The sequence below is a fragment of the Haliotis rufescens genome, unplaced genomic scaffold (genome assembly GCF_023055435.1).
Source record: "Haliotis rufescens isolate VD_foot unplaced genomic scaffold, xgHalRufe1.0.p SCAF_9, whole genome shotgun sequence".
Lineage (NCBI taxonomy): Eukaryota > Metazoa > Mollusca > Gastropoda > Lepetellida > Haliotidae > Haliotis > Haliotis rufescens.
In genome coordinates this window covers 22,028,699-22,045,775 of record NW_025964383.1, presented here as the reverse complement: position 1 = coordinate 22,045,775, position 17,077 = coordinate 22,028,699, and the positions used below count along the sequence as shown (strand labels likewise).

Genomic DNA, 17,077 nt, shown 5'->3' with positions numbered 1-17,077 from the left:
CCAGTTGTCTAAAGCGCCCCGATTCTCTGTGCAGAGTTGCGTCCCTTGGGCACGCCAGAAACCTATGATTGTGGGTTCGAATCCCGGTTTGCCCCGATTATGTTTCTAGGTTTGTCAGCACCATACCCGTGCTCGTGGGTTTCACCGAAGTTGTAAACGTCTGAGACCTGCATGACTTCGGGCTTTCCTCCCACATTAAGCTGACACGCCGCGATATAACTGGAATACTGTTAAAAGGGGCGTTAAACCCAACTCTCCACTCATAACAGGCGACCAATTGATTGGGTGGTCAGACCGTGACTTGGTTGATAGCATGTCCTCGTACCCCGATGGTGTGGATCGTTGCGTACAATATCTATCACTGGATTATTTAGTCCAGGCTTGACTATTTACAGCTGTCATACAGCCGGAATATTGCTGAATGTGGTGTTACACAACAAACAAAATCTGCCTTCAGTTACGAAAGATTATTCCAGATGAAAACTTTCTTTGTTTATCAGTTGTGATTAACAGTTCAGTTTTGAGAATATTTTTTATCCTTTTTCAGCATGGTTATTTCAGTATGATCAATTTGATACCATTGATAAACTGAATTTGATCCTTCTGATGTAAACACAACCCAAATATTTCAAATAGGACCAACTGGCCATCATTGTTGCTGAAGTTGATAATATTTTCATGTTTATGTGAGTTGAAAAATATATGTGATAACTGTTTACATCGTATACATTCTACTTTACAGATGTAACCATTACCCTAACTTATTTTTAATTCTTGTTGTCAATGCGATTTCTTCACTCTTTGCCTTTGGAATATTTAAACACAGGAAGAGAAGTGATGGGCTTCGAAATGAAGCTAGGGTGGGGTAAGGCGGTGCCCATTCCGCCCCACCCCATTTATATCCCCCCAGCTCTGGTTGAGATGACCCAGCCACCCCCACCCTCAGGACTTCCCTTTAACGCACAACCACTGAAGAAGGCAAGACTTGAGAAGTTGTATGGAAATATTCCTCCACCAAAAGATGGCGAAGATGAACAGTCTAAGGAGGAGAAAGAAAAGGTAATGACATTTGTCAGTGATGTTTATTTAGATTTCTTGAAATTGATTAGGTGCTAAATTTTACAGATAGTTATCTTGATACTGTAATTCTCAAATGGATGTTTTACTTACATCGGTAAGTATAAAAATAATAGAATTATTTTTTGAATGTTTTACAATATTTATTTTGAAGTCTTAAATTGGAATTGATTTTTCATATTCTTGAAGTAATATGGATTAAAATGTTTTATAGTTACTAAATCCATTCATTGTAATATATTAGAGTAAATTGTTTATGTAGCTGTTGTTGGTATAAATATCCCATCTCATGTTGTTTTCAACTGCCATTTCTCCAGACTTTAGCCAACGCTGTTGTCAAAGTGGTTATCCCCACAGAAAGGTATATTTTTAGACTCTTTTTCGACCATTTGTCTAAAGATCTTCATCACCTGATATGGAGAAATATTTTTTTGGATATCCATGTTAATCATATTTTACTCTCAGATTATTTCCTAAATTTTTTTAAGTTAATGCATTATCAAATATTTGTACATTTGTTTCAAAGAGAATGCAAATTTGGAAATTTATGTTTCGGATATAGTTTTTGAATAAGAGTATATTTTTGAGATTTCAAAAAACATATCATACATGATGAAGACAAATGGACAGAAAAATGTTTAGTTGAGATTGTAATGTGAGTAAAAGGTAGGACTGGATTGATGAAGAGGAGGAGGAAGAAAGATGATGAAGAAGACTCCTGATGTGGATGTGGACCAGTGAACTGTTAAAAACGTGTCACTTGTGAATTCCAACTGTGTACTGGGACAGTGTTCACGCGTGTGAATATCATAAGGATTGTTACTTAGCTTCTGTTCAACAAGTGAACACGCATGGGATGTTCTGTTAGAGAATATGTTTCATGTTGTGGGAACAGTCTCCATATTGTTCCATGGACCTCCTGTATAGAATGAAGACATACACATCTGTTCAAATGGACATTTTCATGCTAATGTATGAACGGGATGTACATTTCATATTTATGTTTAAATATTTTTCAAATCCAGTAAACACAAATTTGTCTTTTTATAGTATGATTTTGACAATGATATGTTTTTGTAAACATGAACTGTACCTGGTAAGAGTTTTTAGGTTTTATTTAAAATGGTAATGAAACAGTGGTAAAAAAACCAACCTGATTTTGGGGGGTGAAAATGTACCAGTAATATTTGTCAAATATTTTTTTTTTGGTAACAATCAGCTGAACATTTTCACCTCATCTCCTTTTTCATGTAGTGATTTGTATTTACTTACTTTTGCTTCAGTCACACTAACTGAAATTTTCAGATTCAGATATATATAGGGATATCTATCGTAATTGTCAATGTTAAGACATTATTGTGATATATCAAATTGCATAAGAAGTCACTTAAGTTTATCATTTTATAAGGAGATTTAACACAGCATGTTTGTAGAAGTTGTATGATTTGGCGGGGGTCGTTTAAGGCGCTACAATTCGCTGTGCAGAGTTGCCTCCCTTGGGCACGCCAGAAACCTATGATTGTGGGTTTGAATCCCGGTTTGCCCCGATTACGTTTCTAGGTTTGTCAGCACCATACCCGTGCTCGTGGGTTTCACCGAAGTGGTAAACGTCTAAGACCTGCATCACTTTGGGCTTTCCTCCCACATTAAGCTGACACGCCGTGATATAACTGGAATACTGTTAAAAGCAGCGTTAAACCCAACTCACTCACTCGCTCGTATGATTTGGGTATAAACTGTAACATCAGGTACTACTTGGGGCTACCTTCTGAAGGCTTATGAAATGGCAAGCAGGATGTTTACTTGGATGTTTGGCTGTAGATTCAGATGTCTTATTTTGTGTGTGTTGTGTATAAATTTGACTGGGGTATCTCCTTCGAAGAGACATGACCTGGCTGTGCTTGTATGATTTCATTCTCTGACAGGGGCATGCAGAGTTGCATCCCCTGGGCCCGTCAGAAACCTGTTATTGTGGGTTCAAACCAGTTTCCCCAGATTGTTTCTGTTTGTTAGCACCATGGTTTTGACCAAAGTGGTAAACGTCTGAGGCCTGCATCACTTCAGGACTTCCTCCCACATTGAGCTGACATGCTGTTATATAATTTTCAAAGCAGCATTAAACCCAACTTACTCACTCACTCATACTCTGACTGCAGTGATCACATTATGGAGGGTTCCCCAGCAGCCTAAGCATGTCATATTTGGCGACTGTTGAATTGGGAAGTCAGATTTGGTTTGTGTCTTTGTACCCTGATGGTGTGGTATTTTTTTCACAATATTTATCACTGGTTTGTCTGGTCCGGAACTGATCATTTTCAAGCCCAGTGGAATAGCTTGAATACTGCTGAACATTGCACTAAACAACAAACATAAAATTGATCTAGCTTCACTATTGTTCACAATGGGATTGCCACTCCCCAACACACCAAGTAGAGTGTTATAAGAGCCGACTACAATGAGAACCTAGTTGATAGTGTGTCATCTTACCCTGCTATTGTGGATAGTTGCTCATGCTTTCAATAATTGGTTTGCTTTGACCAGCCTTGATTATTTGTAGGAAGCCTTGATACAGCTGAAATATTGCTGACTTTTAAGAGGGGTGTAAAATAACATTCATTCACTCAGTCATCCAGTTTTACCAATGGGCGCATCTTGAATACTTCCTGGGTTTGTATGCACTACGTCCCTCCATCATCTGTGAGTACATACAGCACCATGAAATGCAGTAGCGATGTGTGTCTATATTTATACACTACGTCCCTCAAACCTGTGAGTACATACAGCACCATGCAGTGTAGTAGTGATGTGTGTCTATATTTATACACTACGTCCCTCCATCACCTGTGAGTACATACAGCACCATGCAGTGTAGTAGTGATGTGTGTCTATATTTATACACTACGTCCCTCCATCACCTGTGAGTACATACAGCACTATGCAGTGTAGTAGTGATGTGTGTCTATATTTATACACTACGTCCCTCCATCACCTGTGAGTACATACAGCACTATGCAGTGTAGTAGTGATGTGTGTCTATATTTATACACTACGTCCCTCCATCACCTGTGAGTACATACAGCACTATGCAGTGTAGTAGTGATGTGTGTCTATATTTATACACTACGTCCCTCCATCACCTGTGAGTACATACAGCACCATGCACTGTAGTAGTGATGTGTGTCTATATTTATACACTACGTCCCTCCATCACCTGTGAGTACATACAGCACCATGCAGTGTAGTAGTGATGTGTGTCTATATTTATACACTATGTCCCTCCGACCGCCTCCGTGGTCTAGTGGTAGAGCGTCCGCCCGGAGAGCGGAACGTCCGGGGTTCGATCCCCGACTGCGTCATACCAAAAGACGTTAAAAGATGGTACTTGTTGTTACCCTGTCTGGCGCTCTGCATTAAGGGGCTAAAACGGGGACTGGTCGGCTCGGAGTCAGTATACTGTGTCTGAGTGGGGTATTCATGTTAAACTGCGGCATGGTATCTCAGTGTGCTAGCACTATAAATCGGCATCAGTCCGGACTAGTACAAGCAGCCACACAAACACACACACGTACATTCATGTCGCTATATAAGTGCAATAATCTTGGACGCGAGGTTAAACCCCATTTCAACTCACCTCACTTCGTCCCTCCATCACCTATGAGTACACCTGTGAGGTACGTAGTGTATACAAAACCAGCAAGTATTGATGATGCTTCTGGATCTGATCACATGGTTCAGAATGCTTGACATTATTTAAGTAAGCACAGGGATCGTACTATCAATTTTCTATTAACATGATTAAAGAGTGGTAAGATTTTTTATGATAGTAAATGTAGAGTATATTACTAGTTGCCATATGACATACCTGTAACAGCATACACCATGAATCACAGCCTGATGTTTGTTTAGAGTTTCAATTGTTTGTTAGAGATTTCAATTGTTTGTGAGATTTTTTCCTTTTTTGTACTCACATTCTGATCATGATGTGTAAATGCTATCACTGTATCATTGTAAAGTTGTTGACCAGTTTCAAATTCAGACATAACTATTTCCCTGGAATATTGACATGGGCCCAACTGACTTCATGCCAACAACAAAAAATAATTTCAGTATATTCACTATTCTCTTGAAGCAATGTGTTAATGTAGTCAATTATCCCCAAACAGTTCCTTACTGCACTTTATAAAGTGTCATTGAATTTTCAGCTTTTACCTGTAATTAGTAAGAAAAAGTATCTTAAGAAATTGTATTTTAAAATTTAATTAATATGCACCCTCCTACCCACCAAAACCTGAGACTTGATCACCCCTGGTCAGTGGCTAGTTATTGTTTGCTGATTGCATATATTTGGTGTAGTTTTGTCCCCAAGGGGACTTAACTCCCATATCCTGGCATTGTCTAGCTTCTTCTTACAGAAATCTCCTGTCTCTTATTCATCGATTGGTCGAGTTTGTTGTTCGAGAAGGACCCATGTTTGAAGCAATGATTATGAATAGGGAAATAAATAACCCTATGTTCAGGTGAGTGATCTATTGTTACTTCATGAAGAATATTTCTCTTCCTTTTGCTGTCTTTCAGTATTAATACTTGCCTGTCGCTATGGGTCTGTGTCACATGTATGCACAACATATCCAAATGGAATTATTTTGATTGATCAGTCTTGAATCTAAATTTTACAGATAGGCACTTTTAGACTATAGCAAATTAATTGATTAATTTCCTCATACTTTAACTTTGGATGGTGATTTTCCCATTGTGAACAGGTTACTTATAAGACATAATAAGGTCAACTTAGTATACCAAATTTAATGTCTTGTAATAATATCTTCAATGTCTAAATTTTGGTCTTTGTTAAGATCAGCAGTATGTAAATGTATGATTGAGGTGAATGTCGAGTTTGACTCTGAGTTAAGTTTTAATTGATTGAAAGAATGCCAAGAAGGCAGCTGGTTAGGTTCGAATGAATCATGCGAATATAAGTCTGCACGTGAAGGTGGGCCTGAATTTGCATGTGTTGCATATATAACCCATGGGCTAATAGCTTGGGGTCTTCAGTTAATGACATCCAAGGCATGTAGAGACTTGGTTTGCTGTTGGCCTTCTGGCATAAGTAGATATTTTCTTCTGTTTAGTTGTTTTTTAGATTTGAAACATTTCCCAAACAAAATACTAAAATCAGTCATTTCAAATAAGAAACACTATCCATATCATCATGATGAGAAAATTCAAATGCTACTTTTGACACAGACCCTTAAAGGAGGTAATCCAGTAAGGTATGTTATTTTGTGAAAGGAGATATGTTTTTCCTGTAATAATAACCTGAGCTTATTTATGTTGGTGAGTAGATATTTTGTCAACTTTGATTTGTATCTAGTGTGGTTTTCCCAGGCAGTTGTTCTTGACATCAGGAGCATCTTCCCGAGGCAAGTGAGTTAACTGACTTTGAAAGTCCAGTTTCCACCCTTGCTGAACTAGGCCGGAATTCTTGGGCTCTATCGTAGCGCCAACAGTGGCCAACAACTATTACGAGTTATGACCCGTCTGAGCCTCTCCAATGAGATTCCGCCTCTCCTATCAATTGCATTTGCTTGAAACAAAACAGTGGCGCCCCGCCAAGACGATCTGATCGATAATCAAGGTCTATGTTGTGATAAAACGGGTCTTACATTGCGCAATGCGTGAGCTCCTTGATTAAAAACATGAAAAGATTTGGAAAATATCTGTTGACAATGAGTTGGCGGTGCAAATGCTTTGCAAATCCTGCAATCGACCGAAATCTGCAGGACAGTTTACGAACCGGATTTCGATTTCGATGCACGGTTTTGATTGGACTATGCCTAGACTCGTTAGTCCAGCCAAAATGTAACTCCATAATACCAGCCTAGTTCGGCAAGAGTGGAAACTGGACTTTTTTAGTCAGTTAACTCCCTTGCCTTGGGAAGATGCATCAGGAGTGGCGATGCCTGATTGTCTCCCAACTGCTACCTAGGGAAAGTCACACTAAGTCTGCTTTAACCACTGACTGTTGATTACTGATATATCAAGAACCAATGCCTTGCATACCGAGAGTGCCGCAGTTATACTAGGGTAGTAGTGTGTCTGTGGGGAATAAATGGCGACTTAATAGATCAGGTGGTAAGACTCGCTGACTCTGGTGTCCCCTGCCGCTATATTGCTGGAATATTGCTAAAAGCGGTGTAAAACCAAACTCACTCACTCACTCGAATCCCAGATCACTGTGATTATTTTTCTAGGATTGTCAGCACCATACCTGGGTTTCACCAAAGTGGTAAATGTGTGATACCTGCATCACGTCAGGCTTCCCTCCCACATTAAGCTGACATGCTGTGATGTAACTGAAATACTGTTCAGAGCGGCATTAAACCCATTTCACTCACTCTCTCTTACTAAGATCGAAGGGCCTATACAGCAGTCACTGGTTAATGGGAAGAATAATGATAATACATTGTAGATGAGATGATGTGTGACAGAGTATTTTTCTGTCTTACCATACAGTCTTAGATTAAAGTGTATTGGAAATAATGGAGAATAAGCAATGTTTCAATTTACTGTAGCGAAGTTCCATGTCTTTAGAAGACAGACACATATCTTCAAGCACTATCTTTGGGAACAATTCGTTAGTGTCTTGTTAAAGAAAACTTTCGCAATTGATCAGGCAACAATATATAGATTATTAGATTTTCATCCCTTTTTTTTTTTTAATGTGAGGTGAGGTGAAAACCTCTCACTGAAAGGCATTTTCGTTTTTATTATTTGAAAAAATAAATTTAAACAAATTGTTCAGGGCATCTGTGTACACTAACTGTTGATGAATGTGATTATTTGAAGCATGAGTGTTTTGGTAGGACTATGTATATGGTCAGTTCACCAAGTAGTGAAAGAAGGAACACATAATTTTCTACAGCTGTAGAACTGCCTCCGTGGTCTAGTGGATAGAGCATCTGCTCGGAGAGCAGAAGGACAGTGGTTCGATCCCTGGCCATGTCATACAAAAAGACGTTAAAAGATGGTACTTGTTGTTACCCAGTCTGGCGCTCAGCATTAAGGGGATAAAACAAGGACTGGTCAGCTCGGCAGCAGTATGCTGTGTCTGAGTGGGGTATTCATTTTAAACTGCAGCACTGGTATCTCAGTGTGCTAGCACTATAAATCGGCATCAGTCCAGACTAGTACAAACAGACACACACACATGTGCATGCACGTCGCTATGGAAGTGCAATAATCTTCAACGCGACATTTCACCTGATCTCACTTGAGGCTTGGTATTTTATGTATGAGGCTGGGTGTTTCGTAGTGAGGTAGGCAGGGATGAAAGTCTAATTGTTTATTATGGACATATTGTTACATGTCCAAAAGGTTGACCAACATGACCATGTGTGCTTTTACACCAAAATGTAGAAAGACTAATCATATTTGAATGATGATCGTCTACACTTGATGGAAGTTCTTTCTGAAGTGCTCATTACTATAAGTCATAGAAACAATATGTTCGGCAACAATACTGTATGGTGAGATTATCTGCTCCTGCTGTTATCGACATAGGTTTCTTCTGGTTTCCAAATCTGAGATGTATATTGCTGTAGAAAATGTTAATTACGTGTAGTATGTGATCAAGCTAATTTCTGTGCTTTTATATTAACTAGATGCCATAGAAGATAGACTTCCCTGTCAGATCTTGTGTGGTAACTCAGTACATGTAAACCAGAGAAGATTCATGATTACTATTCTCTAAGTTCACTCATGGCAGTTAAGCATATATCCTGAAGTACACTCACTGATACACTATGTAAGCCAGGTCTTTGTCTCAGTATGGTAAGGGAAGAGAAACAGGTAATGTAACTGTGTCCAGCTACAAAAGTTTAAATTTTGATTTTCTTAACTGTTAAGGTAACCATCTGTGACCTGCATCATTTCAGGCTTTCTTCCCACATTAAGCTGACACACCATGAAATAACGGGAATACTGTTAAAAGCGGCGTTAAACCCAACTCACTCACTTATTTAACTGCCAAGAGGCACAACAGATTGATTGTATGATGTGAATGTTTTTACTATGTATTGTCAGAAAGTAAAGCAATTTGTGTATAATGCAGGTTTCTGTTCGACAACCAAACACCAGCACACACATACTACCGATGGAAGCTCTTCTCCATACTTCAGGTACAGCTCTCTTTTATTTGATGACATTGACATTTGTATTGACATCTTGCTCAGAATTTGTTAAAATATTCTCTTCTACTTATCGTTTGGTACCCATGCTTGTCATTATGATATGAGTGGGGTATCCTAGTGGTTAAGGCTTTTATTTTTTCTGTCTAAAGGCCTGGGTTCGATACCCCACATGGGTACTGTGTGTGAATCCCATTTGATAATGGTAGAATATTGGTAAAAGCTGGGTTAAATTCAGACCGAAGCAGCTGTAATGAGCAGTGACCAGCTTCAAAAATATAATATTGTCTCATTCTTGCCATTAGGGACAACTTTGTATGACCTAGTGGACATTGATAGCACTTGCATGTGTGATGACTGCATGATAGCATGTTCCCTGCAGAGCTTAAGTTGTAAACACCTTTGGGCATATCCAATAACATCCAAGCCCATTCCGGACAACTGCTATATGTAAATTGGAATTTAACTATATTTGGAGGGAAATACAACTAGTCCCTCTAGATTTTCACTTTTCTTGGACTAATGGCAGATTGGCACTAGATCTATAGTCCTTGTCAAACTGCCCAATAGTAAAGGTATCCTGAGGACTAGTAGAAATTTGCCATTTTTAGGGGTTTGCTATATGTCATCATTATAAGGACTAGTGGACAAAATCTGTTACCGTAGTTTCTGCCGCTGCTAATGGACTAGTGGCCGTATCAAACCCAGGTCATTGGTAACCCTTAAAGCTGCTTTGTTTAGTCCAGACGATGGTTACCATACAACTGTATTGTTTGACCAATGTAAACACCTATCACTTTCCCATTCTGGGCATTTGGTTTACCTAAGAAATGATCATCCTTCAACCCAGGTTTTCAGTGTCAGAAGTCGTCTCCAGCAACCTATGCTTGTTTTAAGAGTCGACTTAACGGATTGGGTGGTCAGACTCGATGACTTGGTTGATTGGGTCTCATCTGACCTCCATCGGTCAGTTTCGTCTGGTCCAGACTTGAATATTTACAGGCCACTGTCATAGCTGGAATATGTCTGCGTGGGGCATTAAGCAACAATCAAACAATCATTATGTACCAGTATTTGTATAGTATTAGTCACTGCTACTGTCTTCAGGGAGATTCACCGTACACATGGCGGACAGAAGAGTTCCGTATGTTCAAGGGTGGGTCTATGTGGCGACCCCCACCATTAAACCCATACACCCAGGGAATGCCAGAGGAGCTTGTGAGCAAGTCTGCCTATAGCCTCGATATTGACCCCAGCATTAAGAAGGGACAGCTCACTGACAGGTATGCACAGGCAACGTTTGCACTTACAGGCAGTATATTCACACAGCTGTTTGTCTATATGTACCAGACCCGTGAAGATTCCGGGGTGGAATAGATCTTCAGCAACCCATGCTTGCCGTAAAAGGCGACTATACTTGTCGTAAAAGGCAACTAACGGGATCGGGTTATCAGGCTCGCTGACTTGGTTGAGGCATGTCATCGATCCAAATTGCGTGGATCGATGCTCATGATGTCAATCACTGGATTGTCTGGTCCAGACTCGATTATTTACAGACCGCCGTCATATAACTGGAATATTGCTGAGTGCGGCGTTAAACAACAAACAAACATAACAAACAAACTATATCTACCATGTTTGGAGATTTGCCTTGATTCTGATACCTGCAGAATTATTTTCAAATTGATGAAATATGTTTTTATTCTGATCACAGTAAAACTAGATCAGAAAAATTAGTTAGTAAGGAAATAAGTTTAGTGGATCACAGTCAATAGTATTGCTGGCATTTGTTGGATGAATATCACAGGGTACAGGTTAGACAATTCCTTAAAACAACCTGTAGTTCCCCAATTTTGATTGTAGATGTTTTCTATGATACACAAAACTGATTCTCATAATATGTGAAGTGTATATTCAGTAGAATGACAAATCTGATGATCCCTATCAAAAGTAGAGTAGTATCTAAAAGATGCCGTTTGCAGTGTCAGCTGGCACCTGCAGGGTTTTACCAGACAGACAATATTGCATCATGTACACAGTGATGACACATGACCATTGGGGGCAGTCGGGTAGCCTGGTGGTTCGCTCGTCACGCCGAAGATCCGGGTTTGATTCCCGACATGGGTACAATGTGTGAAGCCCATTTTTTGTATCCCCTGCCGTGATATTGCTTGAATATTGCTAAAAATGGCCTAAAACCTCACTCACTCACTTACTCACTCACTCACTCACTCACTCACTCACTCACTCACTCACTCACTCACTCACTCACTCACTCACTCACTCACTCACTCACATGACCGTTGAATATCTAGTAGCAGCAATGAAGGGGTAATGTAAAAAAACATTTGATGTTCCAGTCAGCGAGACAGGTTGGAGGACATGTTGCGAGAGTTGAGCCCAGAGCGGCAGAAAATAGCAGATGCCATGGTGTGGTGTCTGGATCACGCAGAGTCGGCGGAGGAAGTGGTGGAATGCATCGCCGAGTCTCTGTCCATCCTTCAGACTCCACTACCTAAAAAAGTTTGTAACCTCAGACCATGACCAATGCCTCCGCGACTAAGATGCCACGCAGATTGTCAATGTTTATGTGCTTTAAATATCTCAATACCAAACTATGGGGCACAGGTGGCCCAGTTATATGAGGCTCTGCAATTCACTGTACATAGTTATGTCCCTTAGATATGCCAGCATCCTATGATCATTGGTCCAAATCCCAGATTTGCCCTGATTATGATTCTTGGTTTGCCAGCCCAATACACTTGCTCAGGCTTTCCTCCACAATTAAGCTGAGATGTTTCCTGGTGTAGGTACTCTCTTATGGTAAATGTATACGTCCTGCATAAGTTAGTGTTGTCTTCCTCAGCAGCCTCATGCCCATCACATTCGCTCTCTCTGAACCAAACAAAGCTGTCAAGATCTCTCACACACCAGAGAACGTCACAGACCATAACATGCTTTCCCCAAGACAATTAATATTTTTATGCTGAACTATGTCGATATTTCAACAATTGTATCTTTATTGATTTTATCACCAATATAGTATCACAACACATTGCATGCACTTGAAAAGCTCACAGCTTAATGCAGATGTTGAGAAGTCTTATGGTAGTTCTGATGAGTTGTCAGAGACACAAGATGTATCTTTATCTCTCCTGTTTCAGATTGCACGTCTGTTCCTCGTGTCGGACATCCTGTACAATTCCAGTGCTAAAGTGGCCAATGCATCCTACTTCAGAAAATAGTAAGTAGATTCTTCAGCAGATCTGTGCATCCCTTAGAAGCCAGGATCTTGCTTTTGACTTTCATGTGCATCCTGCTTATGATCCTTGCATGAGACCCATGAACATCCGAGGTAGAATAGGTCTTCAGCAACCCATGCTTGCCGTAAAAGGCGACTATGCTTGTCATAAAAGGCGATTATGCTTGTCGTAAGAGGTGACTAATGGGATCGGGTGTTCAGACTTGCTGACTTGGTTGATGCATGTCATCGTATCCCAATTGTGTAGATCGATGCTCATGATATCAGTCACTGGATTGACTTGATCATGTTGGATCATGTTAGGTTTCAGCATTGTGGTAAACATTTATGCCATGTGTATCTGTTGGCTTTCCACCCACATAAACCTTGCTTGCGTTTCAGTTTATGAGACATGTTGCAAGGTCAAATACATATGCAATGTCAGGATTCTACCCTAGTTCAGAAATTTGTGGAATGTTTGTGGCATATGATTTGTTTTCCACAAAGGTCAACATCTTCATAATAGGAAGCGTGATCTCCATTTGATTAGATATAGGTCAAGGTAAGTTGAAAGTGTGACCAAACTGATTGCCTACAACTACTATTTACTTATGAAGATGTCCAATAATTCACAGGCCCCTATGTATTGATAATTGCTCTTGAACATATTTACCATGAGCCACTTAGTTCCGAAGGGAATAAGGGTAGCATTGAGGTCTTATTGAAAAGATTCTCTGTTATATAACTGGCAACAATGGTTGATCCGCTTGTTCCATTATGCGTAAGCTGCATTTATACATGTTAGATAGACACCAGAATAGTACATTGTCATGCTTCTATCTCTCCTTGCAGCTTTCAAGTCAAGCTTGAAGAAATATTCAGAGATGTACACGAATCCTATGAAAACATTGATGGAAGATTAAAAGCGGAACAGTTCAAGGTACATTGTTGTTTGTGTATGACTTGTGACATGTACAAGCATGGAATATTGCTGACAGCAGCGTAAAACAACATTCACTCCTTTTCTCTCAGGAATGACATTGGTCCCCTGTGAAGATCTGACCGCCTCCGTGGTCTAGTGGTAGAGAGTCTGCCCAGAGAGCAGAAGGTCCAGGGTTCGATGCCCGGCCCTGTCATACCAAAAGATGTTAAAAGATGGTACTTGTTGTTACTCTGCCTGGTGCTGGGCATTAAGGGGATAAAACAAGGACTGGTCGTCTCAGAGTCACACACCACACCACACCACACCACACCACACCACACCACACCACACCACACCACACCATTTGTAGATTAATGCTCATAATGTCAATCACTGGATTGTCTTGTCCAGACGTGCTTATATACAGACCGCTGTCATATAGCTAGCATATTGCTGAGTGAAAAAACAAAAAACAACTGACATTGGTGATTGTGAATCATAATACTTTGATGGAGATGGTTGTTGCCTAGCAAATGTTTGTCTGATCCAGATCAAACAAATACTTTACCCCTCACAATTGTGAACCATTTAAAAGGTAAACATACTGTGTTTTCAATGTAGAGATCTAAATTACCTGTAGATTTACCCACACAAATTTGATTTTGTAATATAATCTATAATAACTACTTAATTTCCTATTCTGAAATGTGGTTTAAGCAGCTTGTTACTTGTAATTCCAGCAAAAGGTGATGTCGTGTTTCCGGACGTGGGAAGACTGGGCCGTCTATCCAAACGACTATCTCATCAATTTGCAGAATGTCTTCCTCGGCCTCATTACACCCAAAGAAGAACCGGTCAGTAGAGAGACTGCATTGTCTCACTTTTGCTCAAATCTGCAAACCCATGAAGATCTGGGTTAGAATAGTCTTCAGCAACCCATGCTTGTCACAAGAGATGACTAACAGGGTCAGGTGATCAGGCTTTGCTGACTTGGCTGATGAGTGTCATCGTATCCCAGTTGCGTAGATTGTTGCTCATGATGTCAATTACTGGATTGTCTAATTCAGACTTGGTTATTTACACTGGAATATTGCTGAGTATGTGTTGTATGGTGTGTCAACCCGGCATGGAGATCATGGGAAAACTTATGTTAGGCCATTCAAATGTTTAGCACATGTGAGATTTTATTGTGTCATTTTAAATTTACCCCATGCTCTCTAATACTGGTTATTGTACCATCATTCTATTGATAAATACACTGAATACAATTGTCACTATAACTTTGTTTTAACTCCAATGCAAAATATGCAGTGCTACAAAGTAACCATCCGCTCAAATTGCACTCCAGCGGGGAAAAAATCTGTGCAAAGTTACTGATATAACAGGGGTTAATATGATGACGTCACTTGTGAAATGAAACTTACGGGTCCAGTTTCTAATGTAGCTGTTGTGCCCAGGGGCCCGTTCCACTGATTGATCTAGGTGCTTAGGTGATGGTTACTCCAATAGTGCAAGCCAAGATAGGCTTGCAGTAGTTATAGCACTAACATCACTTTGTGAAACTGGGGCCAGGTATTTATCATAATAGGATGATGGTGTGATACCTTGTATTATAGAGGATTGGTATTATTTGTTATGCCCACATCAGTATTATTTGTTATGCCCATTGTTTGCACCCCTTGGAGTGATGTATGTGTTGAACTCCTTCACTGTATGTTTTGTCAGGAGGTTGAGGAGAAGATAGAGAAGCCTATTGTAGACTACCTGGATGGAGCTCCACTTGATGATCTGGACGGCTTGCCACTGAAAGATATAGAGTACATTGAACGCAAAGTCATTGAGGATTTGGATGGGGCACCACTGTCAGATGACTTGGATGGCATGCCGTGTAAGTATAAACATTGAACTCCATACAGATTTACATTTTGTAGGATTACCTCTATGAATTTGAAAATAAAAAGTCTTGGCTAAAAGAAAATATATCAACATATTTCAAGGAGAAATGGGCACATATTTCAAGGAGGAAATGCTGCTAGTATTGAGATAGGGATTTTGGTGCTTGTTTTTCAATCGAAAGTTTCACAGTAGAAGTAGCCATCAATGTTGGCTTGTTAAGACCTTTATTGGTCCAGAGCAGAAGCCCATTTCTGATGTCCCGCGCCGTGATATTGCTGGAATATTGCTAAAAGCGGCGTAAAACCTCACTCACTCACTCACTCACTCACTCACTCACTCACTCTCTCACACACACACACACACACACACACACACACACACACACACTCACTCACTCACTCACTCACTCACTCACTCACTCACTCACTCACTCACTCACTCACTCACTCACTCACTCACTCACTCACTCACTCACTCACTCACTCCATAGCAGAACCACTGACTGCACACTGATACAAATAGACCGCCTCCGTGGTCTAGTGGTACCATCTTTTAACCTCTTATAAAGGTGGGTCCTTGTTGTTACCCTGCCTGGCGCTCGGGGACTAAAACATTGTGGATCATGGCTCACAATATCAGTCACTGGATTGTCTGGTCCAGTCATGATTGTTTACAGGCCAACATTATACAGCTGGAATACTGCTGAGTTAAGTCGTCAAACAACAAACAAACTAAAAACAAACATGAATAGGATTTATGTCATCATAAGTTTGTCAGCGTACCAGAAATAAGTACTAGTTTAATGAAACTGTGCTTCACACACACAGACAGTTTGCATGTGTACATAGTGGAAACTATAGTAAACTAATCATATGTTTCCCTTTTCAGTGGAAAAGCCTGAAAAGCCAGCCAAGCAAGACACGTCTTCCACTGCCCGCTTCGCCCGGTCCAAGTGGGAGGAGGTTGATGAGACAGAGCTGGAAGCACAAGGTAAGGGGTATTGGAGCTCTGGCATTTGATAACCCGGTATTTTAAATGCATACACACTTCATTGGTTGATATATAATGTATTAATGTGCACATTCCGGTAGAACTTGCAATGTTTGGATACCGTTCGTGACAGATGAAAATTCTTAGGTTGAAGATAGAATCTTAAGAATGACATTATTTGATAAACTGTCCTGCATACCAAGGCTCACTAAATACAATGTTTATTCCTAATACAGGATATTGACCATCCTAAATGCACTCACGTAATAACCCCTTATACTAGTATTGGGTGATAAACTTCAAGGTAACTTTGAACTTTTCAGCAATGTCAACATCCAAGTGGGACCTGCTGGACCAGCAGAGTGGGGAGGAGGAGGACGGGGGCGGACAGGACCAGATGGTGGGGGAGGACATTGATGGAGCGTGAGTAGGGTCACCTCACCATGGAGGGTATTTGTATAATCTGCTGATGATAAAACATTGTGACTAGAAACTGAGTCAAATAAATGGATCAGGTGGTCAGACTCTTTGACTGATTGTGTGTCATCATACCCTGATTATGAGACGATAACTGTCCTGTTTACTGGTTTGCCTGGCCCTGATTCGATTATTTCAGTGTGATAAAGCTTGAATATTGCTGAGGCAGTTTGTTAAAGCTTGAATGTTGCTGAGGCAGTGTGAAAAAGCTTGACTATTGCTGAGGCAGTGTGAAAAAGCTTGAATATTGCTGGGGCAGTGTGATAAAGCTTGAATATTGCTGGGGCA

General features: G+C 40.3%; 1 protein-coding gene across 1 annotated transcript in view; it reads left to right on the top strand.

Moving 5' to 3' along the window:
• The window catches only part of LOC124120612 (U2 snRNP-associated SURP motif-containing protein-like), a 34,313-nt gene that overhangs the window by 11,670 nt on the left and 5,566 nt on the right, over positions 1-17,077 (top strand). The window contains exons 9-20 of the mRNA XM_048391257.1: positions 827-1,059; positions 1,395-1,438; positions 5,490-5,594; positions 9,188-9,254; positions 10,371-10,546; positions 11,624-11,786; positions 12,428-12,507; positions 13,357-13,444; positions 14,167-14,280; positions 15,152-15,314; positions 16,211-16,312; positions 16,636-16,735. Coding sequence (XP_048247214.1) covers positions 827-1,059; positions 1,395-1,438; positions 5,490-5,594; positions 9,188-9,254; positions 10,371-10,546; positions 11,624-11,786; positions 12,428-12,507; positions 13,357-13,444; positions 14,167-14,280; positions 15,152-15,314; positions 16,211-16,312; positions 16,636-16,735 — 1,435 coding nt within the window. The remainder of the gene's footprint in view (positions 1-826; positions 1,060-1,394; positions 1,439-5,489; positions 5,595-9,187; positions 9,255-10,370; positions 10,547-11,623; positions 11,787-12,427; positions 12,508-13,356; positions 13,445-14,166; positions 14,281-15,151; positions 15,315-16,210; positions 16,313-16,635; positions 16,736-17,077) is intronic.